The sequence below is a fragment of the Martes martes genome (assembly GCF_963455335.1).
Source record: "Martes martes genome assembly, chromosome: 17".
Lineage (NCBI taxonomy): Eukaryota > Metazoa > Chordata > Mammalia > Carnivora > Mustelidae > Martes > Martes martes.
Window position 1 is genome coordinate 4,123,257 of NC_137905.1, and position 26,491 is coordinate 4,149,747.

Genomic DNA, 26,491 nt, shown 5'->3' on the forward strand with positions numbered 1-26,491 from the left:
TCTCAAGATCTCTCAACCCCTCAAGATCATTTTTGAAGTTAAAGTGCTTGGAAAAGCCCAAAGAAATCAAAGGGGTGTTTCCTTCCAAAGGCCCAGGAGTCCTGCTTGGCTCCGCCCCGGGGGGGGGGGGGGGGGGGGAAGGGCAGCGCCTCGCTCCCGGGCACTCTGGAGAGAGCCTCGGAACCGCTCCCTCCAGAAACCAGAATCAGACTTCTATACAAAACTCATATATACAGGGATAAGTCTTGGGGCACCTTAAGAAAAAGTTGTAACGCATTTCAACTAACTACTGAGATGTGACTAATAAAGCCAAAGACGCCGAGGCTGAAGGGAGAGCCTTGCAGGGGACTCGGACAGAGCCCCCTCCCCCGCGCAGCCCTGATTCTACAGAGGGGGAGGGGAGCACAACGGATTCAGGGGTCACGGTTGAGTGTTTCAGGAGGGGATGCATTATCTGAAAGAAGCATTGGAGGAGGGGCCTACATACCCCTTAATTTGACCTTATTTCTCTGAAATGCCATTGGTAGAGACATGTACTGTCCCTGGCTCAACACTGGCTCGGGGTGGGGTGGGGGGACCTCCGGTCTGTGGGACCTGCCCCAGCAACACAGCTGTGCATTGTGTGGTGACATCGCCAGACAGGCTGACCCCTCTCTCTCTCTCTCTCTCTCTCTCTCTCTCTCACACACACACACACACACACACACACACACGATACCGTTATAAAAATAAGCTGAGTTTCAGGATCCAGCCTTCGGACACCAGCCCACTCCCATCACACCAAGCTTCATGTCACCTTTCCTGTCCTCACCGAGACATGCGGCTACAGCTCCGTCACTGCCCGCTCGTCTCTGGAACGTTCCAGGGAGGCATCCCACGACGGAAAGAGCTCCAGCACTGGCCGGGTCAGTGACCACCAGGCATGGTTTTGCTGTTCTCCAGGGCAGACCGTGATGTAATGACTGAGAGGTGAGCAGGCAGAGAGGGGAAACAGGAGGGGGGATGTGGGGAATGGAGAGTGCCCACAGGCCTACTTTCAAGGTTGGCGCCCAAGTGCAAGGGGCAGAGGCAGAAGGAAGCAGACGGACGGGAAGTATTCATGCCAGAGGAGCCACATGCTGGCTGCTTGCTGTCACACGTCCGTCCCCTTGGGCCGCACAGACCCCAAGAGAAAAGCCAGGGTTCCTGGGCACCAGAAGCGGGACGAGGGGGTATCTGCCGAGTGTGCAGGAAAGCGGACAGCCAGTGAGGGGCGAGGGGGCAGAGGTCCCTTCCCATGGCTCCCGGGAGGTGGGGTCCCCAGGCCTCATGGCCACTCCACGCACGAGCCTCACACCACTGCCCCCAGAAGCCGCCTCTGCCCAGCTGTCCGCGACATGGACACAGATTTTTCCGTCTTCCTTGAAATACCGAACAGCAAGCGTGGTTGTTTTGCAGCTACTGAAGAGACTTCTCTTGTCGTGCCTCTTGGTGGGGCAGGCAGCCCGCGCTCCTCCCAGGAAGGACGTGGGGGACTCTCTCTGCATCACAAGGAAGCCGTGCGCAGACAGCGCGTTGCAGGTGCTCTGACACCGCCACCTCTGGGCTGGTGTGATTCCCAGGCGACCACGCAGATCTCACGAGGACTCCAGGACGCTCACACCCCTTGCTGGGCCTTCTGCAGCCAGGAAGGAGGTCCTCTGCACCAGGCTCTCTCCTTCCCTAAAATAGCCAAGTGTCTCTTTCCTCTTAGCAGTTCCTACGACTCCGGTTCCTGTCACACGGTGGGCAGCTGGCACAGAGCTGGCAGGAGCCATGGACTGACCTGGCCTGCCCGGGGAGGCCCACTGCCCCCTCCGCAAGGCCGTGGCTCAGCAGGAGCCCCGACTGGGGGAGCACCCCCACTCCATCCCGCTGCTGAACAAGAGGGTCCCAGACTGTCACCCGCGTCACTGGCGCGTGCCAGCTCCTGATGCGCCCACCTGCCTTCCCACATGCACCTCACACCCTCCCTCTCCTGCAGGCGGCTGCAGCAGGCACTGCCCTGGGCCCACCTTGGCCCTGGTGTCCTTCCTCCTCCTGCTGCTTGGTCCTGTGTCATGGCCCCGACACCCAGGAGCAGGGGCAGTCACCTTGGTTTTAGCCGTGTAATCCCAGGGACCCTTTGGCACGCAGATGGGGGGAGCAGACAAGGCAGAAGGGAGGTGGGGAGACGGACAACCAGATTCTTCTAACCGCTAGTTCTAGGGCAGCGTGGAGTGGCTCTGGGTGCTTCCGAGGTCATGCAGGGTCATCAGGTAGGGTGACAGCCAGTCGCTGGCCCAGGAGAGGGGTGTGCACCCTCAGTCCTCCTGGAGGGTGCTCCGGGCGACCTCCCGTGGCCTGCCTACTCAATGGCCATCTGCTCAATGTGGTCGCTCAGCAGCTTGTACTGCTCTGGAAAAGAAAACAGCGTTAATTCTTAGAAGAAAAATGTCCACACGGACGGGCAGGCCCTGCTCGTCGCATGTGGGCAGTAACAGAGCATGACCGCAGCGGGAATGGCAGCGTCACCAGGAACACCAAGCCGCCAGCCGCTGGCGTGCTGCCCGCCTGGCCCCTGGAACTGGGCTCCCTGGAAACGAGACACGTGTTTTTATGGAAAGACCCTGAAGCCCAGGGAAGGCTCCGTGCCAGTGGACGAACCGTGCCAAGGGAGCCAGGCCTGAGTCCTACAGGGACTGAGGGCCACGGGGCAGGCCAGGGGACAGTGTCTTGCCCAGTGCTGTGGGGCTGATGAGCATGTTCTGCGCTTTCCCGGGGGAGCACCGAGCACTCTCCTACCTCCCGAGGCCACTCCTCTGCGGCCCCTTTTAATTTGGCGCAGGATGGAGGATTTTAAAAAAAAAGATTTATTTGAGAGAGAGAACATGCAAGCAGTGGCAGGGGAGGGAAAGGGGCAGAGGGAGAGAGAGAATCCCAAGCCGACTCCCCGCTTTTTTTTTTTTTAAAAGACCACTGTGTCCATCCAAATGTCTATTTAAGTAGAAGCTTTTTTAGACCACGAGGAAAGCTGTTTCGTAGCAGGTGGGATGACACAGAAAGGCCGGCTCTAACAGAGTAGGGGGGCGGATATGTAACCTATCCTCTCTTGCCAGAGAAGTCAGAGACTCTAGAGCAACGTCACGGCTCCTACACCCATCACGGCAGTGCGGTTCAAGAAACAAAGCAGGCCACTTAGAAGCAAGGGCAACTGATGGTCAGAGCCTCGACTTCAGAGTCTGAGCGCCCAGGCCCACCTTCGCCTTTGGCCCCGTTTGGAAACACGGGGGCGGGGAAGCTCCCCAACCCCAGCGTGCCACACCCCACTCCGGCAAATGCTGCCTCCCAGGAAAGGCCTTTAAATGCAATGGGACGTGTCCCGTGCATGTAGGGAGATGGGAAGAGCGGAGGACTGAGTCTGCCCGACAGTTCAGCATCACGTTTCTAATGGAAACCACGGCAATCCTTGGAGTGGGGTGGGGTGGGGTGGGGCAGAGCACTGGTTCCCCAGCCCGGAGCCCTGGCTGCCTCTGGCCACCGCTCACCTTCGTCCAGATTGCCGATCACGGCCTGCTTCTTCAGGAAATCATTACACAGCTTTTTGCTGAGCCCGAACGCCAGCATGTTGTGAGTGAACGTGCTGGAAGAAAAGACACCGTGAGCGGCTGCCCTTCCTTTTCTCTGGAAGGGGAGGAGGGCCGGGGGAGGGGGACCTGCCTGGAACACGGAGAAGCAGAAACAAAGGGCGGTTGCCTTGGCCCCGGGGCAACTGCCCACCACGGGTGGGGTGGGGGGGACGAGGCGAGTTTGTTGGGAACCGGAAGCCAGGTCAAACATCATTAACCACGGGCTTGCGGGCTGCGTGAGAACACAGGGCTACAATGACACAGAGACGTGTGACGCTGTCAGGGATGGCTCCCCCTTGCCATGCCCTGCAGTTTGGAAGGTCTCCTTGGCCGGGGGGGCCTCTTGTCACCATATCTGGGCATCGGTGCCCCCCTCTGCCCTGCACGAGGACAGGCCTTCCAGCAGGAGAACCCCAGGTTGGCCCCCTGCACCGCCCCACTCGGTCGGGGCCCCCAGGGTGGGGTCGTCATCTGTGCTCTCACCCCAGCTGCCCGAAGGTGATGTTCTCATTGAACCGCAGACTGTCATTGCGTTCCTCTTGGGTCATGTGGCACCACTTCTCCCTGCAAGCACAGATGACAGGAGAGGGTTCCCGAATGCCGTTGCACTCCCCCGCCTCTCACCCCCCTGCTCTGATCTACAGGGGGCCCCCGACACGCAGTGGGGAGCACCTCCCCTAGAGAGCTTTTGGATCCGCTCTTCCACAAAGCCTGCCCAGGGTTCTGCCACCCTGCCTGACAGGCCCCAAACACAAACTTCATCACTCCGTCCTTCCTGAGACGAGGCGATCCGAAAGCTCCTATGCTTCCCACTGACCCAGCGATGATGTGCACTCAGTGGCTGCCCGGAACATTCTCTAGGGGACAAGGACACCATCCCCCGTGTCCTTCTCTGTGGGTCACAGATGGGAGGTACTGACGCCACTGGGGAGGCAGAATGACCTGCAGAGAGGATTGGGTCCCGCTGGCGTCCCAGGGGAGGGGGAGCTGAGAACCCGTCCAGGAGGTCCCTTGGGCTGGTGTTCCCGCTGCAGGTCTCACAGGCTCTTTGGAGGGGGCAGCGTGTCAGCCTCTTGTGGCAGGGAGGCCCAGGGAGCAGGGGAGCTCGGAGGTGCTGAGGGCCACTGGCCCGTCAGGCCGGATCTCTGCCCGGCTGCGCTTCCTGGCCCTGACTTCCTCAGAGGCCCAGATTCGTGCACTGCGTCCCACCCCGGAGCACAAGGATGAGACCCCAATCTCCCCGAAGGCCCCCATGAAGATGGCACAAGGCCTTAGCACAAAGTGCAGAAACGCCAAGAGAAAGCAACGTGGTCCGTGGGTGGCTGCCCGGGCGGGACTCTGAAGCCCGACTGTCCTCCCTGGAGAGGGACGTGAGTCCGCCCAGACTCTGGGGCGGGGACGCTGCTCTCCGAGCCCTGTGAGCTCTGTGTCCTGATGGAAAGCTGCCTCCAGCCACTCGCTGTGGGTGTGGTTGCCCCCTCCCCTGGGAGAGCACCCCTGTCTCGAGCACATCCCCAGCCCCTCCGTGTCTCCCCGAGAAGCGGGCTCCTTGCAGGGGCACATACAGGTGTGGAGAAGATGCTCACTTAAGCCCTCTGCCCCTTCAAGATTACGCTCTGGGTGATGAGTCTGACTAAAGGTTAGAGAGAGAGAAGAGACGAGGGAGAGACGAGGCAGAGTGAGGGAGTGAAGAAGCCAAAGGAAGAGAGAAAGAACCAACATCAAACCTTAACTGCTCCCCACCCGCTGGGCTCAGGGCCACTCGTGCTGCTGTGGCTTAGCGGGAGGCCACAGGACACTGGGGACACGTGTCATTCCCAGCCTCCTCGTGCCGATGACAGGACGCCCGTGAAGATACCCAGAGCATGCTTCCAGGCATGACGCTAATCCCATCCCATTTTCCTTCTCACCCTCTTTCCCGCAGTGGTGACCCTTAGGGTTGTCTGGGCACATGAATCCCCATACCACCATCAGGCCTGCTGTGTACAGTTGCGCAGGTTGTGCGATGCACAACCCCACACCACGTGGGAATGACCCGGCCGCCCTGACCCTCCTGACCTGGATGAGAAGGAGATTCTCTTGGCTGTGGCAAGTCCTAGAAGTGGGGCATTTAATCTGACCTTCGGAGAAAGAGGTGGAAGCCCGCTGGCACTCAGCGGGTCAGGTGCTGCCTGCTGTCCAACCAGTTCCTGAAAACTGAGATCGATACCCAATACCGGGCACAGTCTTATCCCACACAAATGGCAGGACGTGTGTCTACACCGCCACGGTGGGAACTGGATTGTGAGCAACAGATGCCTTTGGAAATGGAGGCCTTTCTGCCTCCGAGTATCACGAGCTGGGTTTACCAAAGAGGAGAAATGATGCTGGAGGCACGAGGTTGCCCAGGGATCCAGAGCCCACCCTCCCACCCCAGTCTCAGAGGAACACTCGCCCTTCATCCGGCTGAGGCCGGGAGCACGTGTGGGTGTCCCAGGGGGCAGGTCCGAGACGTGTGTGGTCAGACCACATCTGCTCTGGGGCACATCTGCCAGAGGCCGGCACCCCCTCGTGGGCTTGGTGCCGACTGGCTTGGAGGTGGCCGTGATGCTTCAGCTCTCCCGGGCCTCAGCCACCGGTGCCAGGCAGCCCTGCCCCTGGGAGGTCGTGAGTCACGCTCCCCCCACCCCGAGACACTGTGGGGACGCGGGGGCTTTGTACTAAAGGCCGTGTCCTTATGCCTAAATGCTCCTTTTATAGCCATAATAAGGCTGCATAAGAAACAAGATCTCTCATAAACAATAAGCACTAAAAATATATCACTGATTAAAGGAAGCGTGCTTTAGGAAATGTCCGGCGAAAACAATCATTGTTATCAGAAACTGTATTGTGAGTAGGCAGGCCTTGACCTACCAAAATGTATTACAAAAGATACCCAACAAATAAATATAATCTTTAAAAAAAAAAAAAAAGATATCCAACAAATACAAAGGTCAAATGATGAGATTCAGACCCCACTGGGGGCTCCAAGAAAACAGCCTGTTCCAGGCCCTTCTCTCCAGGGGGCACCCTCACACACACACACACACACACACACACACACACACACGCGCGCGCACGCGTGCACAGGCTCCCCACCAGGCCATGGCTGGCAAGGCGGGGGCAGCTGTCCTTCCTCCCTGACCCCCAGGCCTGTCCCAGGGGCAGGGGAGGGTCTGCCAGACCCCTGCACACGTCTGCACCTGGCTAACAGAGCCAGATTCTCTGCGCCCACCCCCCGCCCCCATGGCTTCATGCCACGACCAGATCACCAAGCGTGAAGTCAAGGGGGAGGGTTCGAGGCCTGCTCAGGAGGGACTGGAGTGGCCAGTGGAAGGCTGGCCTCTCACTCTCTGAACTCACACCAGGCCCTGCAGGGTCTCAAGTGCCTTCTCTGTGTCCTGTTCCTGGTGGACAGGACAGGGGGCCCTTGGCGAGCCCCCACCCACCACCAGCCCGTCCCAGCGCGGGGCTTGCCCCGGGCGGCGGTGCTGAGCTGCCCATGCGTCTGGGCTCTGCCTCCTGCAGCAGCTTGCGCGGCTCCCACCCTGAGGTGGCCCTGGCGGGGACCCCCGGCCCCGTAACATGAACAAAGTCACGTGGACACACACCTCTTCTTCTCCTCCTCTCCAGCATCCCCTCTGGAGCGGCAGCAGAAACAGGTAAACAGAGGAACATGTCAAAGTCATGCAAGATATGTGGATGGAAAAAAGAGAACAGCGAGAGAGGAGCGTTATTACAGGCAGAAACAGAGAGACGGAGAGAGATGGGGTACTCGAGACCGTTCATCTGCTAGGAGCCCGACAGCTACGGAAGCAGCAGGAGGAAACCCCATTCGCCTACAAGCATCTAAGCGCTTCCTTCAGTCTGGTTTCCCGGCAGAGCGTGGGATTCTCTCTCTAGAATCCCTGGGATGGCTCCAGCATCTTGCCCTCTGCGTGCTCCCTCTGCCTCCCTCAGGAGAGGCAGCCACAGCGGACTGCAGGCCGTCCCACCCGGTGAGGGTATCGCTGCCTCTGACCCGTGCAGACAGGAAGACTGCACTTCCAGTCCCCCCAGAGCTGGTGGACCGGCCACACAGCAGGCACCTGCTGGCCCCTGCCAGGGAGAAAGGCTGAGGGGTCTCCCCCTGTTAGAGAAGGAGAGGTTCATGACAGAGAGGGGGTGCCAATGGGGGAGCCAGGACTGGGAGGGCTGCTGCCCTTTCCTGCCCAGCCACTCGACACAGCGGGCAGCAACTGTGGCTTGCTGTGGTCAGAGCAGGAAGAGCCATCAGCCCTCACTCTGCCCTGTGCTCTGTGTGAAGGTCTACAAAGGGGGTCTTCTGATGTGGCAAGACTAGCGTCAGGGAGGCTAGGGGGTCTCAGGCTGCAGACCAGAGCAGTGAGCTGAAGGTAGCAATCGCATCTCCCCAGAGGTTAGCTCTCTCGAGCTGAGTCTATGGCGGCGGGTGGGGGGGGGCGCAGGCGGCAGCTGGCCCTGCGTGCCCCGAGTCCTGTGGCCACGGTTCTTACAGCAATAGGCAGACTCAATCCTTGGGGATCCCGATGGGTTCATTCTGGGGGAGTGTGCGTTTCAGAGGAGGGTCAGCCCAAGTCATGCCAGAGCCCAGGACAGAAAGCGCTCATGCAAGCCAAAGAACCCCCCTTGACCCCCACCCACGAAGCTGTGCGTGCCCGGGACCCCCCAGGCAGCTCGCCGGGCACCGGGGCCAGACGGAGCTGAAAAAGAGACGGACGCACCGACTCAGCCGCCATTCTGCTCTCCTCTGCAGAAACGGGAAAATAAAGCCAGTCCCCGGGCCTCTGCTGCAAGGCAAGGCGGGCCCAGACGCTGCTCCTACCTGGTAGTGGGAGACCGCTTTCTCCTCTCATAGTGGACAGCATCGAAGAAAGCCGCATTCCAGAACCTCAGTGTGTGCCTGGGAGACAGAGCCGAGTGTCAGGCCTCCGCGGGGAGGCTGGGAGGCAGCTCTCGGCGCACCAGAGGGATAAGAACGCATGTTGCTGACGTCGCGGAGAGGCAGAGCGGGGAAGAGGAAAATGGCCAGGAGCCTTTGTCCCAAACTGAGGTGGTTCCCTGGGCTCCCAGCTAAGGGTCATATCTCTCCCAGGAGGAGGGTATGACACGGAGGCAGGGAAAGTCCACATCCATCTGTGGGACACGGAGGAAGGCCATCTTTGCTTCTGCACCCCGCTGGGCCTCCCAGAGGAAAATGGGGGTTTGGGGACACCTGCTGCCCGAGAACAGGGTCTAGTAACATAAAGGGGAACCTGGTGCGGACAGGTCGCGTGCAGAGAACAAACATGTTCATAGGGACACACAAGTAACAAACGTTCTTCCTAAAGATCAAGGGTCAGCCAACCACGCCACTGTGGCCTTCGAGGGAGGGGCACATCTGACACCACTGGGGCTCAGGGGCCGGCTCTCTGCCTACTTGGGGGTGAACACAGCATGAGGATGGAGAGCCTTTGGAGGGACTAAGGCAGCCCAAACAGTGATCCACAGAGCAAGAAAGAGGGCAAGGGCTCCCCTGACCGCCGGCTTCTCACTTTACTCATGACCTTCATTCCTAGACATTCGTATAAAATAGCTTTATTGGGATATAATTCACATGCCATAAACTCAGTCTTCTAAAGTTCATGATTCAGTGGTTTTTACTGTATTCCGAATTGTGAAACCCGGAGTGCGATCCTCAGAACATTTTCATGCCCCCATAAAGAAACCCTGTCCCCGTGAACAGTCCCTCCCTGACCCCTGCTTCCTGCAGCCCCCGACAACCGCTCAGCTGCTCTGTCTCCAGGGACGGGCCTATCCCTGACGACAGATGAGGATAAACAACATCATCTACTATGTGGCCTTTCGTGTCTGTCTTGTAATTGTTTCCAGGTTCACCCGTGTCTCAACGGTCAGCGTCTTGCCCCTCCTGTGGCCGAAGAAGACCACGTGGTCGGGGGGTATCACGTTTTGCAGATCCACACATCATGCGTCCCTGTCCGTGGACATCTGAGTGCTTCCCAGCTATGGGTTATTAAACGTGCGTGAGTCTGGGCCCGAGTACCTGTTCTCAGTTCTCTCGAGCCCCTGGCTAGGATTGGAACTGCCGGGCTGCAGGCTAACTCTCCGCTAACATTTAGGGGAGCTGCCAGGTTTGCCCGGCTGCTGTCCCCCTTCCCTTCCCGCAGACAGGGGTACGCTCACAGTTTCTCCACATCCTCACCCACACCCGCCACGGTTCCCCTTTTCTATTGCAGCTATCCTGGGGGGCATGGTGAGCCCCGGTGGCGAGGAGCCGCAGGGGCCAGGAGCTCGGGCCCGCAGGTGTGAGGGTGGCCTTACCAGATGGGCTGCTGCTTCAGGTGCGTGTACAGGTAGACCTTCTCCCCCTTCCTTTCTTCCTCCGGGCTGCACACGGTCACTGCGGGAGGGCGACATGCACCGCCCGTGGCTCCGGTTGCCCCCACAGGTTGGCAAACCCCTCAGTGACCCTCCCGGCAGGCACTGCTTCTCCCCAAAGGTTATGGAAACGCGCAGTGGAAATTTCCAGACCACTTGTCCAACACCACCCGGGGCTGGGAAGGACACTCCTGCCACCTGGTTGTGGGGACTCCTTCTGAGGGAAGGCCCTGGCACGGCCCCCCACGCCCACCAGTATGTTCCCTCACTTCCTTGTGATGAAGAATTTAGCTCCCGAATCCTCCCTCCAGAGAAGAGGCTCCCCCCCGAAATTCCATAGGCAGGTCCAGGCCGGGGTGGAGAGAAGTTGGGAGTCATCTAGGACAGAATCTGGTGCCCGGAGGGGAAGGAGCCCGGATGTTCAGGGGCCTGCTTGGTGAGGCTGCTGGTTACCCAGGGCAGTGCCTGGGGGCAGTCGAAAACCCCTTGGGGGCCTGGCTATGGGATCGGGGGCGCTGCTGTGGCCATAGCCGGACACCTGCTGGGCCAGGAGAGCACTGGGAGACACTCACCTGTCTTCTGCGGCTTCTCCTTGGGCTTGTTCTCATCCTCCCTGGGGGACAGAACCACAGCAGTGACATAACGACCCCCCCACCCATTTCCTCAGCTCAAAGGAACCGGTCTAACCTGGCTGAAGCAGGATTCTGTCTCTTAGCGATGGGTACATTTCATGTGGTTTCCTTTGAAAAAGTTTTATGAAGTCAGTGCTATCTTTACCAACTGCCAATCTTCCAGGATTAAGGAGATGCGGCAAGGAGGCTCCCTTGCACCATTTTCTCTGATTCCAAAGCTGCTTGGACCAGACAAGGAACAAAACCAAGTCTCCCGCTGGAACCAGCCATCGGAGAGGACAGTGGGGACCGCAGGGAGCCCGGGGTTCTCTTGCTGATGTGCCTCCTTTCTTGGGAGGTTTGGCTTCAACACCCCGTTCTCAAGCACCCAGTCCGGAAGGCTCCTGAGCTCCCGCCGCAAACGGCTGTCCTGGGGGACGGGGGTCTTTCCCCTGCCTACCTGGTTCCCTTCACACGAGCTTTCACCGCACTTCCGGGAGGAAGGGCCAGGGAGGAGCTGTGATTCCCCTCCTGCCCGCTGACAGTTTCCACATGCTCCCCCCATCAGTCCTAGAAGACCCCGGCCCCCAGGACATCCCTGTCTGTCAGCCAACCCACCAGCATGTGTGAACCCCAGAGAACTCTGGGGAGTCACGCGGGCCTGGCAGCTATGCCGCGGGCCCCAAAGGTCACCCGGGGCGGCCAAGTGGATGCCTCCGTGGCCAGCCCACGGCCTCCCCGTCACCGCTACTGGCAGGTGGCACGTGGCCTCAGCCCTCGGCCACAGCCGCCCCTCCCCCCACAGTCCACCTGCTGACACGCACTCGTGTTTCCTGGCCAAGGGTCCCTTCAGCTTGGTCTCCAGCCCCCCGAAGAAGCCCTTGACGTTCTCCGTCTTGGCCGATGTGTTCTTCAGCAGCCGCTCAGCGATGTCCTTCTTCTCCGCCAGCCAGCTGTTGGCGGACTTCAGGTAGGAGTCGATGCTCCCCGCCGGCTTCTCCTTGGACTCGGAGGGCAGCAGGTGCGGCTTACCTGGAGTGGGGGAGAGGCGGGAGGGGGCGGGAAAGGAAACGCGCTGTGTGGCGGGAACTACAGGACGCCGGAGCCTCTCGGTGGCGGTGGCAACCGGCAAAGGACCCAAGATGCCAGGGGAAGGCGGAGGGCCGGGCCTCTCCGGCCACAGCTGAGCACCTGCTGCACCTAAGAAGGCAGCCAGGTGCACCCGGACTGATGAAGAAACAGGAGCGGACCCAGCCCTGAAGCTCGAGGACCTGAAGGAGGGGAGCAACGGACACGCGGAGCCCCGCCGTGGCGGCAGAGGCCAAGGGTTAGAGGGGGGCGAGGAGCCTCTCCCTGCGCGGGGAGGAGGCATGCAGACTCCGACAGGCCCCGGGCCCCTGCTGTGGGCCTGAAACTGGACGAGGCGGGAGGGGGCACCCCGGAGAGAACAATAGGGCCAAAGGCTCTCCCGCGGCTCAAGGCGCCCCCTAAGGTCAGAGTTGCCCTCAAGTCGAGGCGCCCAGACAGGTAAAGACCCGACTGCAGGTCAAAGATACCCTCTTCGGGTGCCTGGGTGACTCAGTCGTTAAGCGTCTGCTTTGGGCTCAGGTCATGATCCCAGAATCCCAGGATAGAGCCCCACACCGGGCTCCTTGCTCAGCGGGAAGTCTGCTTCTCCCTCGGACCCTCCCCCGCTCTTGAGTTCTCTCTCTCGCTTGCTCACTCTCTCAAATAAGTAAGACCTTTAAAAAAATCTTAAAAAAAAAAAAAAAGATACCCCCTTCAGAGCCTTGCAGGTCAAAGGCCACCCCCCCCCCCACCGTCAAGGTGCTGAGTGTCCCCTACTAATTTAAGCTGCTGTGGGCGCAGATGTGACTCCCACTCCTTCGAGAAGGAGGAGCCATGGTTTGGATGAGGGGTTCCCATCCGGCCCAAAGGTCTGGCATGAAGGGCCCATCCAGCGCTAAAGCAGTCCGCCCAGCTGTCACCAGAACTGAGGCACGGGGGGGATGGGCAGTTGGGAGTGTGGGGAGGACAGAGCCGAACTGCAGAAGACACGGGGTTTGGACACAAGACCAAAACTGTGCACCCTGAGAGACGTGGGAAGGGAGGCCGTGCTCCCTGCCACGCTGACCCAGCTCTAGACTGCGTGCAGGCCCCCAGCAGCCTTCTGCTTACAGCGGCCTGAACGAGTCCCTAACATCACACCCAAGGAACCTCACGCGGGGAGCCCTCAAGCTCCGATGACCAGAAAGTTCCAGAGCAATGAGCCAGAAGAGCTGTCAGACGTCAGGATGAAGAACGATCTGCCCTTGCCAGGGGGACATCGCCGGCCCACACCAGGGACGCTTTCCACCCCAAGACCCTTTACTACGCCTCCCACGCTCTTAAGGGCCAACCCCGTGTTGTGTTTTGCTAAAGCATGAAAGGGAAGTCCTTATGGCCAGCGATTCCCGAGTCGCCCACGGAACTGCCCGCCAAGTGGACAGCTGCTGGGTGGCTTCCTTCCCACCGCGGCGAGGCGGCCGCTTGACCCACGCCACGGCCTGCGCCCTCCCCGCCTGTTTCAGGTATCTCTCTCCTTGTGCATCTCGCCCTCACCCCAGGTTCTGTCGTTTTCTGGAAGCCTCACAACTGCGCTGCTAATGGGGAAGAAGCCTCACTCGATGCCACGTTACAAGGGGACCCGTCTTGAGTTTCCATGTTTGCCCTGCACGGCGCTCGCGCCCCCGGGCCTTACCGATGTGGTAGTAGGTGAAGCACATGGTCATGAGGTTCTTGGCGGGCCCAAAGTCGTCCATCTGATGACACCTAAAATGAAAAGGAAGGCCGGCGGGCTCACACCTCACCCCGCGCCGGCCGGCTCACACCTCACCCCGCGCACTCTTCTCACTACGAGCTCCTGAAGCAAGAGCTAAAAATTTTATAAATATGCCCACGTTTACACCTCACTCCCCAGATGCTATGTAGAAGCAACAAAAAAGAATCCCCAACTGCTTATCTTTTTCAGAAACATCTATATTCGCCAGGATGTGTGTCATCAGCAGGGGTTATCGCCGGGAGGAGGACCACAGGACTGAGGACAGGGTTGTAAAAGGGGGTTTCCTTTCCATTTGAGGTGCTGTGCCTCTCTAATCTGTTCTTCTGTGTTTTTTTCTGTTTAGTTTCCAACTTTTTTCTGTTTAGTTTCTAACCTTGTATGAACAAGGTTATTACATTAATCCTGTTTAATGTATTTCATGTTTAAAGTATTAACAAAGGAAAAGTCAATGGAATGTATCTAGACAGGGGGGTCAGGGCCAGTTTTATCTTTGAATATAAAATAATCTAATGGGGGGCCTGGGTGGCTCGGTTGGTTAAGCATCTGCCTTCAGTTCAGGTCACAATCCTGGAGTCCTGGGATCGAGCCCCACATCAGGCTCCCTGCTCAGCAAGGAGCCTACTTCTCCCTCTGCCTCTGTCCCACCCCCGACTTGTGCATGTGCGCGCGCGCTCTCTCTCTCTAATAATTAAATACAATCTTTAAAAAAAAAACTAATAAAACTTGAAGAACTAAACTCTGCCAATAAAATCATAAAGGACTATAAATAAAAGTAAAAACAGAAGATACTAATAAACTAAAAATTATAAAACTCAAATTTAAAAAATACATATTTTTAAAAGATTACAAGGTGTTTTTCCTTTTTCTTCCCCCAGCCACACAGAAATACACACGCTCACTGAGAAATGCGAAGATTCTGTGTTCTGGTTGGGTTGGGATTTGAATTTTATTTTCCTACCCCGCCCCCATTTTATTGAAGGAAAAAATCAAACTCAGTGCAGAATTAACTATGTTACCCCGTGGGACAGGTACTGTCTGCACAACACGGGTCCGAGAGAAATCCTACGATCGCAACGTCCGGAAGCTGAAGTCTTCGGGCCGAGAGCACGCTGCACACGAGACAGCTGCGCCTGTTTGAAACCCGCTCCTTCCATGACGCTCTCTTGTTCCTCCACCCTTGCCAGCTCCGAGACCCAGAAGCCCCCCCACAGGAGCCTCAACATGGGACACTCCGAGCAGGTGCCAGAAAAACAGGGACCCTCCCCTTTTGGTCTTTCTCCTCCAGTCCACGCTCCACGTTCGTGGCGGGGCAGGGACTAAAGAGGGGAGGAGACATCGAGCCACCGGGAACTAAGAGCTGGTATGTCTCTGGTGCAGGAGAAGGGGAAGGAAAAACAAAGGAGGGGGTTTTCAGGCCCGGAAGGACAAAAGGGACATGGGGACAAACCATGGGACCAGGACCTGCTTCGGGGCCACGGTGAGGGGACAAGGGTAAGTGGGGCACAAACAACTATCAGATCGGGGCTTCCTCTGCCCCGTCCTTTCCCACGTCTCCTCCACAGTGCCCTCCTCTTCCTCCCATCAGTAAGGCTGCTGTTCCCTTTCCCAAGACAGAGACACATGCCCTCCTTTCATGCCGGGGGGGGGGGGGGTGCCGTCACCTGCTCTGACGTAGGTCCAGCATGTATGATGTGAGTCTCGCCATCCCAGGGCCCCGGGGCCTCAGGAGGAGAGAGCCTGTGAGTCACACGGCCTGCCTCCCACAGCTACACAGAGGTGGAGGGGGGCCCTTTCATCACCCCCCAGCTTCTATTGTGCTGTTTGTGATAAAAGGTTCCAGCAGGGCCTAATTAGCACGCAGAGCAGGCTGAAGGCATCTGATCGCATCATTAAGTGGGTGGTTATCTAGCTGGAAGTGCTTCACAACAAGAAATCCAGAAAAGGCTGCATCTCCACCGCAGGAGGGCAGGGTCAAGGGCGGGTCGTCCCCGCCGGTCCTGACGGCCCTCGTGGAGGGATCTGCTTACGCCCAGCTGCTGTCCCCTAACCTCCCCTGCCGTGGGGGTTGGACCCTAACTTCCTCCCCTGAGAGGCTGGTGCAAGGCCTCTCTGTGGATGCCGGCAGGTGTGGGGGGGTGCGGTTCAGAGCAAGCACGAGCTCATGACTCGTGTGGCTGTTACGACTGGGTTAGTACAGGGCAGGAAAGGCGGGGAAGACATGCTTTAGGACAAAGACTTTGGGCACAGCATCACTTACTCAAACAGGACCACGGCGAAAGACTGCACCAGGCGGTAGAAGGTCGGCTCCGAGACACACTTGGAGTTGCAGCGCTGTGCGGGAACGGGGCAGACACGTCACTGGGTGGGCAGGTGGCTGTCACTCAGGCGCCAGGCTCACCACACTAAGCACCGCCCGACACAGCTGGGCCATGAGTCTGGGACGGGAGCAGCCTCCTCTGTGCTAGAGTAACTGGGCCCCCAAGCAGAGCACAAGCCAACATTTTCCTGCATCTCTTTGAAATTTTAAGAACTAGGAGCCCCACACACTCACCTATACAACACAGAATGGTCTGGAGGGATGAAACCCCAGAGGACAACACGGGCCATTTCTGGATTGGAGAGTTTGGGGCCGTTTCTCTACGCGAGCTGATCAGCATTTTCTAATTTCTCTTGGAAAAATAAATTGCGAGGGGCGCCTGGGTGGCTCAGTTGTTAAGCGTCTGCCTTCAGCTCAGGTCATGATCCCGGGGTCCTGGGATCGAGCCCCACATCAGGGTCCCTGCTCAACGGGGAGCCTGCTTCTCCCTCTCCCTCTGCCCCTGCTTGTGTCCCCTCTCTCGCTGTGTCTCTCTCTGCCAAATAAATAAATGAAATCTTTTAAAAAATTATAGAAAAATAAATTGTGATAAAAATACTTGAAAAAACCAAGAGTTAAAGCTATTTTGCAGAAAAAAAAGAACCTACTAGGTATTTACAAAAAAATAATTATTTTCTGAACTCGCATGGCTGTCACCATCTACGTTACCTTTGTAAAACTGAACATTGTGGGTTACTGAATAAAACTACGCATGGGCATCGTCCACATGCTTGCTCTTAAAAAAGGAACTTTTCTGTAATTGCACAGATTTGCAATTTGTGCCATTACAAATGAGTCTGCTCGCTCATTCTTTCTAGCGGACAACCAGATGAGCCACTTTCTGTTTCCCGCTATTCTAACAAGGCCTTTTGGGACATCTTTAAGTAAGTTCTACTCATTTCTCTGCTGGGTTGTTTCCTGGGGCTCTTTTCTTCAAAGCGGGAGCACCAGAGGTGGTGAGAAGAGGCCACACCAGCTGTGCCTCCGGTCGCCGTCCCCTTACCTGGGCGCTCACGTATCGAGCAAACCACTCGCGGCCTTTTCCGTTCTCGCTGCTACAGTACTCTCCAAACTTGGCTTTCTCCTCCTGGTCCAAGTCCTCCCTGAAAGGAGCAGAGCAGGGAAAGCAACTTTCAGTCCTTGGCAACAAACACGGCCAGAGTGGGGAAGAGGCAGGAGAGGCAACGGGGAAGTATGGCCCCCCAGCCAAGCGTGGACGCCTGGCTTACACCAGCACATCCCACCCTCTGGCGATCCTGGCTATGTATGTGAGGGATAGAGACTAGGGGGGCCCAGGGGTCATCACAGCCAGGGTGAACAGAACGCTCACCTGACCTCAAACCACCTCTGATCACTCATCGTGGGAGGCTAACACTCTGTCCCCAGATTTAAAGACAAGATAAAAAAGAAACAGAAGGCTGACGATCAATGAGCTCATGCAATCTTTCGTTTATTTAAGGTTTGGTAGAAAACATCTTGGTCTCATTTATCCCAAAATACCAACACCAGATGAAATCGGGGAATTTGCCAGCCAGTCTGCAGTGATTTCTGGAACGCTCTTGAAAATGCATCCGGCTCAGCTGTCCAGGCTCCATACTGCCGACAGGCGTCCGCAAATACAGATTGGCCTTCCTGACAAATTAGCAGCCTTCTGCGCTTTCTCCCCTTTCATTAACTGGGTGTGCTCAGAGAAAGCTGACTAATTCCAGTGTTAGTCAAACAAAATTAGGAGAGAGCCACATCTACCGCTCTCCCAAAAGCGTGCAAAATCAAACACGAATGTGTTTTGGGATCGTCCCATATATGGATTATCACGGAACTCTCTTCCCTATTCTAACTGCAAAGAGAATGGACACACACCCAGAAAAGGCAGACGTCCACCTCTCCAGGTTACAAACAAGGGCCCTTAATCGCTGTAGGAAATACTGGCCTCTTTACATAGCGTCACCAGGCAGATTCTTCCTACTGCTTTAATTAAATGGGAAAACGGTCCCGTCGGTTCCTGAGCTCCTCACCCTGAAGTATGGGCACAGAGAGTGTGGAGGTTTGGCTGCAATGCAGAGTCAGACTCAGCAGGTCTGGGTGGGGCCCAAGACTCTGCATTTCTAGCGAAGTCCCATGATGCGGCAGCTGCAGGTGCCCATCCGGGGAACGAGCAGGAAGGTCTTCAGTGACCAGTGCGTGATGGGGATGCAGGGCAAGGCTGACATCCGAAACCCGGGAATCTGGGTTTGCAGGCTCCCTGCCCCCATGCTGAGATATTAACAAGAGTGGGGGGGGGCTGGAGGCCTCCCCACAGACACCCTCTACTCTGATCCCAACCCAAACTCCACTCCCTGCTACTCCAGTGCCCGGGGCTCCATTCAAGAACCATCCAAGAAAGGCAAGAAGGAGAAGCAAGGACGGGTCCACGTCCTGGCAGCTGCTTGAGGCTCCGCTGCTATGAGCATCGCGAGAATTATGGGTAATCGAAACCCTTGGGGTATACCATCCCTGCCCTGAGAGTCCCTAGTCGTGGCGGCACCCCAGCCCAGTGTGAGGCCGATGCTAATGTGCCAGGGCTCAGACACGGGGAAGCAATCCTAGAGTCCTTCTGGATTTAGCAGAAAGGACATGAACGTGTCAGTGGAGTGGCTGGAGCCGGGGGGTGGGACAGAAGAGGCAGCGAAAGCTCCCCAAATGCTTCTACCTGCAGCCGGGGGTGGCGGCTGAGAACCACCCAGGGGGCCCACCCCTGGCCGGTGAGGGAGCGGAAGCCCAGGCTCCGTCAAGGACAGAGCCCAGAGTGGGTCCCGGGGGCTCACCCTCCAGAGAAGATCTTCTCCACGTAGCTGCGCATGAACTCCCGGAGCTCCAAGGTCTCCTCGTCCTTGGCCGACTCGGTGCTCTGGTTGGAAGAGAAGGACTCGTTGGAGGAGGAGCGGCGGTACTGGTCCCAGGACGGGTGTGACGGCGACTCGCCCATGTCATTCTCGCTGTCCGCAGACTCTGTGGTCTCGCTCTCCGAAGCACCGTCGCCCTGGGAGCTGTCCCCATCGTGCAGCTTCGGAGGCAGCATCTCCAGGGGTGAGGAGGCAGACGGCTCAGTCCCGAAGTCAATCAGCGCGCCCACGGGGACCTCCGGGGCCTCCATGGTTCGGGGAGGCTTCCAGGCTGGAAGACCAGCAGACGGGACTCCCAGACGTGTCAGCGGGAGTGGGAGGCCACGCGCACGGGTTGCTTGGTAGCTGCTGGCCACCAGGAGTCCTCTGGGGCAGCTCTCGTGGTCCTAAGGCATCTAGAATGGAAGACACAGAAACACGATCACCACGAGAGCTACTTCCTGCGTAAGGGGAACTTAGCGCTGAGAATCCAGACTTTAATGAACGAATGAGGCCACACATTTCCTGAAAAGAGAATAGGCTCCAAACTTCTAGAACCTGGGTCATCGCTACATGGACATCATTTCCCGACTGCCCACTGCTGAACACCTGGCACACGGAGGCACTCCGCAACTATCTGCTGATCCGCAACCAGCAGGACTTCTCCCAACTACACCCATGACTTCAGAGCCAGTGCACCTGCCGGCCCTCTCCCTGCTCTGGCCCACCCGACTGACGCCAACAAATAAAAAGGCCGACCCCGGGCTAGAATCAGAAAATCACCAGGGACACATCTGCCTGCTCACTGCCGTGTCACTGGCTATGGGAGATGGTGTCGTCCGGCATGTGGGGGAAGCCGCCTCTGTTAAGCACGTGGGCCCCTCCCTTCCCGGCCGGTCCATCTCTCCCTTCCTGGGCTCCCACCTGAAGACACTTCTCCTCAAGGCCCAGAACCTTTCCAGGCTGCCAGACAGATGCCCCTTTTCATATCACTCGCCACCCTGCCACCAGCTTCTGAGGGTCATCTGCTGCCCAGACCCAGGCTCTCCTTCCCACCCTCTCCCTGCACCTGCAGGATGAGGACACCTGGATGAAGGCATGTGTCTCGCGGTGCCTGGTCCTCCCGCCCTCCCCCTTCCCCACTCCACCCCGTCTTCCTGCCTCACCCTGCCCGAATGAACACCGTGTCCTGGGGGACACGGTGACGCCTCTTCTGAGCAGCTCACTCCAGCCCTGGTCAAAATTCCCGATGCCTGCACGCACCTCCAGCATTGTGCCCACCCCCATTCATGATGCCGCTTGTGTGACGGATAGGTGTTCCCATTTCTGTTCATCCTGCCACAGTCTACGCACCTCTGGAGCCACGGGCTGTCCCGTGCAGTCTCGACTACGGGTGTTTGCCGCACGTCTGCGAATGGACCGACAGGGCTGCGCGTGAACGTACTCCGAGAGCTGGGGACGGGGCTCCAGGACGCAGGGGTTGGACTCTTTGCATCTAAACCAGGTTTCCTGACTGCCAGGTGGGGGCGTCGCCTACCAGGTCTGGGACCCACCTTCCCTGGGGCGAGCCGCAGACAGCTCAGCACGACCGAAGCAAGAGCCCTTCTGAGGCACGAGCTCCTCCAGGCAAGGGCAGCCTCAAGACTGGGCCTGCCCCCTCGGCACCCTCCGCAGACCCCAAATATCTAGGACAACCCCCCGCAGGCAGGCGGCCTCGGCTGCGGCACTGGTGCATCTTTGGAGGGTAATTTGATACTAGACTGCGTCTGCTGCCTGTTAAGAACTTAATGTTCACAAATCGATCATGGGCTCCTCCAAATTGCCCAGCTCAGGATATTTTTAAACACCCTGAGTCAGAGAGATGGAAAGGCTGGCTGGCTCCCCGCCGTCGCAGTGGGAACCGTACACTTTGAGGAGATCCTGTGACGCATACCTTGGTTCAAAAAAGAGAAGCATAAACCTCCACTCGAAAGAGCCGTCGGGGCCAGGAGAGAAACACGGGGTTGTGAGGAGCTTGGGAGACAGGACCACCACACAGAGAGGCGGACACTGAGGGGGCCAGTCTGAGACCGGTTCAGCCCTGGTCCCCCTCCTGCCACCTGTGCCCGTGGCATCCGCTCCCTGGGCCAGGGTCTCCCCGTCTGAGACACTGTGGTCGGGCTCACATTCTAAGGTCCTTCCGGCCACCACATTCTCAGACTCTCCAGAGCACAGAAAATTGCACCTAAGACAATACACTGGGCGTTCAAAATGGAAAAATCACACACTAGGAAGATCTTGTTCGCAGTCACTATGATAGGAAAATGGGGTCAAAATTATCTGTATTATAAATTCCCCCGAAACCAACTGAAAACTGTGTTCTAAGAAGAAATACAAACGACTCAGACAAGTCACGTAAGAAATACTCTTACTAAATGCTTAGACAATGCTTCAGCCTACACTGGTAACCGCGCATGTAGAGAGGCAACCTGAAACAACTAGGTAGCATCTTACACTACTACATGAGCAAAAACTTTAAAATGCAATCGAAATACTGATGAGGTTATGGTAAAGTTGAAACTCTCAAGCCATCCTGGCAGTAGGGATACATAAGACTCTGGAAAGAGTGTTTGTTTGCTTATGTATGTATGCATGTACTCTTGGCGCCTAACGTGGGACTCGAACTCACGACCCCAGAGATCAAGAGTCGCAGGCTCTTCCAACGGAGCCAGCCAGGCGCCCCTGGAAACCATTTTCTGTGATTTTTATTATTTTATCCTCTGATCCAGGAATCCAAATTCTTGAAATTCATCCTAAGAAAATAATTTAAAACCCTCAAAACAGGTTACATGAGGGGAAAATGCTCCTTGCAATAGTACTTCTAATCCTGATAAACTGGGGGGGGGTGGATCTAAATACAGGAAAATGGCAAATACATTCTAACAATTTGATGCAATAGTAATGAGTGAATGATGCAGTTGGAAGCAACCGAACGTCAGTGAATGATGCTCACTTTACAGCTAAGTAAACAAAATCATCTGCCGTCAATGAGTATTAACTGAATCCCACAGCACGCCATCCTTTGGAGTGGGTGCTAGGAATCCTGGAGTGCACGAATTTTAATTTTCTTAAAATAACAATAAAGCATATGTACCACAAGGGCTGGAAAAGAAGCGTATTATAGTCCTGTAACTGAGGTCGTTTCTCCTTTTGATTTTGTTCTTGATCATAATGACAAACTTTGCAATAAATAAAACACTGGGAGGGAAAAGGAAACACATTTCTGTATCTGGAAACGGTTTCTGGCGGTCAGAAGGGCTGCGCCGATTTACCAAGCAGAACACCCCAGCATCAGGACTGCAGGATGAGAGCAAACCATCCTGGCTATTTCTGGTCCAGCCCGAGGCTGGCAAGCGGCTCTCCCAGCATCTCCCTCACTCGAAATTCTGGGAGCGCGTGAGTCATCCTTTCCCAGAAGCCTCCTGTGTGGGCTCAGGCAGGAGGGAGAGAGCGACAGGGAGAGGCAGAAAGTGAGAGGCCTGACTGTTGGGTAGAGAGAAGTGGCGGGCGACCTGAGCCGCGGTGTGCCAGGGCCTCGCGGGCTGCGGTGTGCACAGCAGACCTCCGTCTCCACACCCTGCTGCCCCCTTAGCCCACAGATCTCCTCTCTGGCGCGGAGAGAAGGCAGGGGCACCGAGTCTGCTCATGGAGCTGAGATACCAGGGGAGCAGCCGTGTGTGGGTAAGGGCCTTGGAAGCACGCCCACCCTCTTCCTTCAGGAAGGAAACGTAATCACGGGTCTTAGCACAGGTCGAGGCGACGGTCGCTCTGAACAGACCAGGATCGCACACCTCGCATGACTCCGTGTCGGGCCAGCCAGAGAACACAGAGGAAGTGGGCCCAGCAGGAAACAGTCGTGCCGTCCCCGGGCAGAGCTACACTCGGGAGGGCAGGCCCAGCCGCACCAGATCTAAAGAACTTTCCAAAGAATGGCCGAAATGCACTATGTGAGACCCTCCAATTCCGCAACACTGGCAACTAATTTACATTTATTTCGGAACACGCAGCAGCCCGAAGAAAACACCTGCGGGTCGCGCCCAGACCCTCTGTCTTGTTCTCTGCAGAAGGAAGGTTCCGGAGCCACGGCAGGGCCACAGGCTCCGAGACCCAGGCCATCCATTCACAGCAGGATCTTTGCAACTCCAGACCGTGTATATTAAAAATGATCTTCTGGAGCCTCGAAGCAGAACAAACCTTCCTGCAATTGTACTTTTGCAGTTCATTTTCTGGGCCTTATAGCCCGAGTTTCTACCAACCAAACTAGGAGAAAATTCTAAGTCCACCTATAACGCAAAGGCCTTAACCACCCATGTGCTCATTCAAAAAGTATTTCTTTTTTTATCTTTTTTTTAAGTAGGCTTTACACCCAATGTGGGGCTCAAACTCACGACCCTGAGATCAAGAGTCGTGTGTTCTACTGGCCGAGCCAGCCAGGCGCCCTGGACAGTGTTTACTCAGCAGCTGGGAACGCAGGCGTGAACAGGCGGGAAGGAGCATCTGGTCACGTGTGGGGGTGCAGGCTAAGAGATGGGGTGGTGGTGGTGGGGAAGGGCAGGGGGAGGTCTCGTAAGAGACAGCTTATAAAATGGGAACCCCAACAAGAACTTTTGGGGGCACCGAGCACTACGGAGAGTCTCCAGGCAACGTCTCTGAGAGCCCCGACAAGCGCTTCTTCGGACTGGGAGCAGGGGAGGCAGATGCGAGCTGAGAGGGAAGGAGGACCCGCCAAGAAGACTCAAGGGTCCTCTGACAGGACAGAGGTCTGGGCAGAGGTGAGGGTCTGCACAGAGGCCCTCGGCAGCAATAACTTTGGAAAGTTTAGGAATCAGGAGGCTGATGAGCTGAGGGGCACCGCTCACGGAGCAGAGGTTGGCCAGGCGTGCAGGGAGGGCTTGTCGGCCCCCCACCCCGGGGTCCGGGCTCACGGCAGCCACGGGACCAGCTTAAATACCGGCAGCCACAGGCACAGGACAGGAGCACAGGGGCAGGGTGGGGGGCTGGGGGAGGCTGGCCGAGGTGGAAACATCCTGGTGGGAGGTTCCTGACCTCCTGCCCTCCCCTCCCCACCCCCTTGCCCCCAGTCCTTTCCCACCACTGTGGCGCCAGCTGCAGAAGGAAGTGGGAAGGAGGCTGCCCTCTTACAGCTGCCCAGCCACATCCCCACAGGGCCCTGCTCAAACTCTGATTTCCCCAGCACCCCGGAGCAACCCGCGCCAGGATTTCTCCAGCCGGTAGACCTTGAGCAATCAGATGAGGCTCCCTGCGTGTGAATCCGGAACTTTCTGTAACTCTGCCCTCAGGCAACTCCCTCTCGTTTAGTGTCTCCGAGAGCGATCAGATGTGCTGTCTTCCCTCGCTCACCCGCGTCCCTAACACGCTGGCTCACACTCGTGTCCAGCCAGCCCGTCCTTCACCTCATGATGCCAGTCAGTCAAGGCTCAGAGACTCACTCCCAGGCCCAGGCACACAGGTAGGAAGCGACAGAACGCACAATCCAACCACATGTCGGCCGAGGAGCCCCTGCCCTTGACCACCACGCCGTCCCCCTATAGCTACCTCTTTGGCGCTCCCCTGGGGCTCCATTTCTAGAAGTGGGGTTGCTGGGTCAGAGCTCCACACATGACTAGGGCTGGCGATGAACGCTACCGAGTGACCTTCCCCGAGCCTGTACTGCGGCTACATACACCCAGTGGGTTTCACGTCTGCACCTTCCTTTCAACTGTAAGGTCAACACGCCACCTCACCTCCCGGGTTCAGAACTCGGATCCATTTGTTTCACTCTGGGTCAAGTGCGGGGCAGCCTGCAAGGAAGGGCGGGCCCATTCTGCAGAAGAGGGAACTGAGGCCAGCTGTGCCTCTACAGCAGAACCTCCCCAAGCCCTAGCCTTCCACGCCGGCGTGTGGCTGCAGTATTCTGCCTGATGACTGGCCCGAACAGAGAAAGCCAGCCTCCTCCCTCAGACTCCAGCTCCACTCCGACTCACACCGGGAGAGCCATTTTTTCCTTAAATTTTATTTTTAAGCAATTTCTGCAGCCAACATGGGGTCTGAACCCACAACCGCGATATCAGGAGTCTCAGGCCCCACCGGCTGGAGCCAGCCAGGCGCCCCTGGGAAAGTCACTGAAGTCAGGACCAGTTCCTATTTCTGGAAAACGTGAATGTGAATTTTTCTTTTTCTAGGCTCATTTGGAGTATTAGCAAGATAAATGAGATAATACGTGGCCGGGCTATGGAGCTGTGTTACTGTCCTCCTCACCCACGGGGAGAAGGTGAACGAGAGCCTGGCCACAGCCACGTCAAGACGGCTGAGAGACGAGGCTGTTGCAGTGTTATCAGAACAGTCGACACTTTCCGAGGCACAAGGATGCATAAGAACATTGTCTTGGACCCTCCGTCAAGCGGCTGGGCATGACTGCGTTTTTATTGCCATTTTAGAGACAAGAAGTCTGTGGCTGGGGGAGGCAGGAGCATGGCTACGTGGAGTCACCTGTGGGCAGGTACGGAGCCGGACCACCTACTGGTCTAGGACCAGAGGTCAACAGTCCCTCAGTGGCTACCTGAGCTTCTGCTCCACTCTGACCTCTCTCCAGCCCCCAGGTGAACGTCACGTGCCCGGGCTTCACCCGAAGTAGTGAGCTAATCTCCCCACTGAAAATCCGCCTCGCTTGGCCTCAGGGGCGCAGAGGGCCAGTGCAAATCGAGACCTGCACACCCCTCCCTGATCTTGATCACTAACAGTCCTTGACCCTGAGACGCGAGTCGGAAGACTTTCAACCCCACGCACCTCCAGCAAAGGGCCTGTCCAAAGGCAGAGAAGGTGAGAGTCTTGGGTATGAACCAGAATATCAGCACCTCTCCCCGGCAGCCATCAGACTCATGTAAGCTCTGGGATCTAAGCCCTGAAGGACGGTTTGCCCCCGGGGGTGGGCACCCTTCTGCACGCAGGCAGCCTTCTTTACCCAACATCAGCTGGATGCCGCCCACAGCTCAACCAGAACAGGCAGCCTGGCTAAGGGGGTGCCCCCAATCCTCACCCCATGAAGCACAGCCCAAGGAGCTGAGCAAAGATGCTTTGACCCCGCAGCCGGGGTTCCCAAACTGGTGCCAGGGCACCCCGGGATACCTGAGCAAACTCACAGGGGTGCTGTGGGATATTTCAAGTATTTTGAGAGAAAACACAGCAATACTTGACATCCTCCAGACACGGACCAAACTACTGGCTCAAAGTAGCTCCCAGTTGCACCCTTAGGTCATGCCATATTCCTTTCTGCAACTCTCGTCTTTGCGAAGCTGAATTTTCTGCAGTTATGAAAAGCAAGTAGTGCCCGAAGATCATTACGGAACAAGGAAAGAGAACGGCCATGTCCAATGAAGAATGAAATGAAAAATAGTTTTTCAAATGGTGTCATGGGGTGACGAGTGGTCCCCCAAAGGTGCCCACGTCCTCATCCCCAGAACCCACAAATACGTGACCTTCCACGGCAAAGGGCCCTTGCAGATAGGATTGAGTGTGGGGCCGTGGGATGATCCTGGATGATTCAGGGGGACCCATCACAGTCACAAGGGTCCTTAGGGGAGAGACAGGAGGGCCAGAGTCAGGGCAGGAGCTGGAATGATGCTTCGCTGCCGGCTTTGTACCTGGAGGCAGATGAACCAAGGAATTCAGGCGCCTCTAGAATCTGAAAAGCTCGAGGGGTAAGAGTCTCCTCGGGGGCCTCCAGAAGGAACCCGTCCTGCCCACCTTCGTCATTAGCCCCAACA

General features: G+C 57.1%; 1 protein-coding gene across 1 annotated transcript; it reads right to left on the reverse strand.

The window, feature by feature from the left end:
• Positions 1–930: 930 nt before the first annotated feature.
• KIAA0513 lies at positions 931–19,052 on the reverse strand. Its single transcript, XM_080828658.1, has 11 exons — positions 18,633–19,052; positions 16,832–16,931; positions 15,730–15,803; positions 13,392–13,462; positions 11,476–11,683; positions 10,613–10,653; positions 9,984–10,062; positions 8,488–8,565; positions 4,110–4,190; positions 3,546–3,640; positions 931–2,415 (listed from the first exon to the last, which is right to left on the reverse strand). The coding sequence occupies exons 1-11, from the start codon at positions 18,959–18,961 to the stop codon at positions 2,366–2,368; spliced, it is 1,206 nt and encodes a 401-aa protein (XP_080684784.1). The 5' UTR covers positions 18,962–19,052; the 3' UTR covers positions 931–2,365.
• Positions 19,053–26,491: the final 7,439 nt, after the last annotated feature.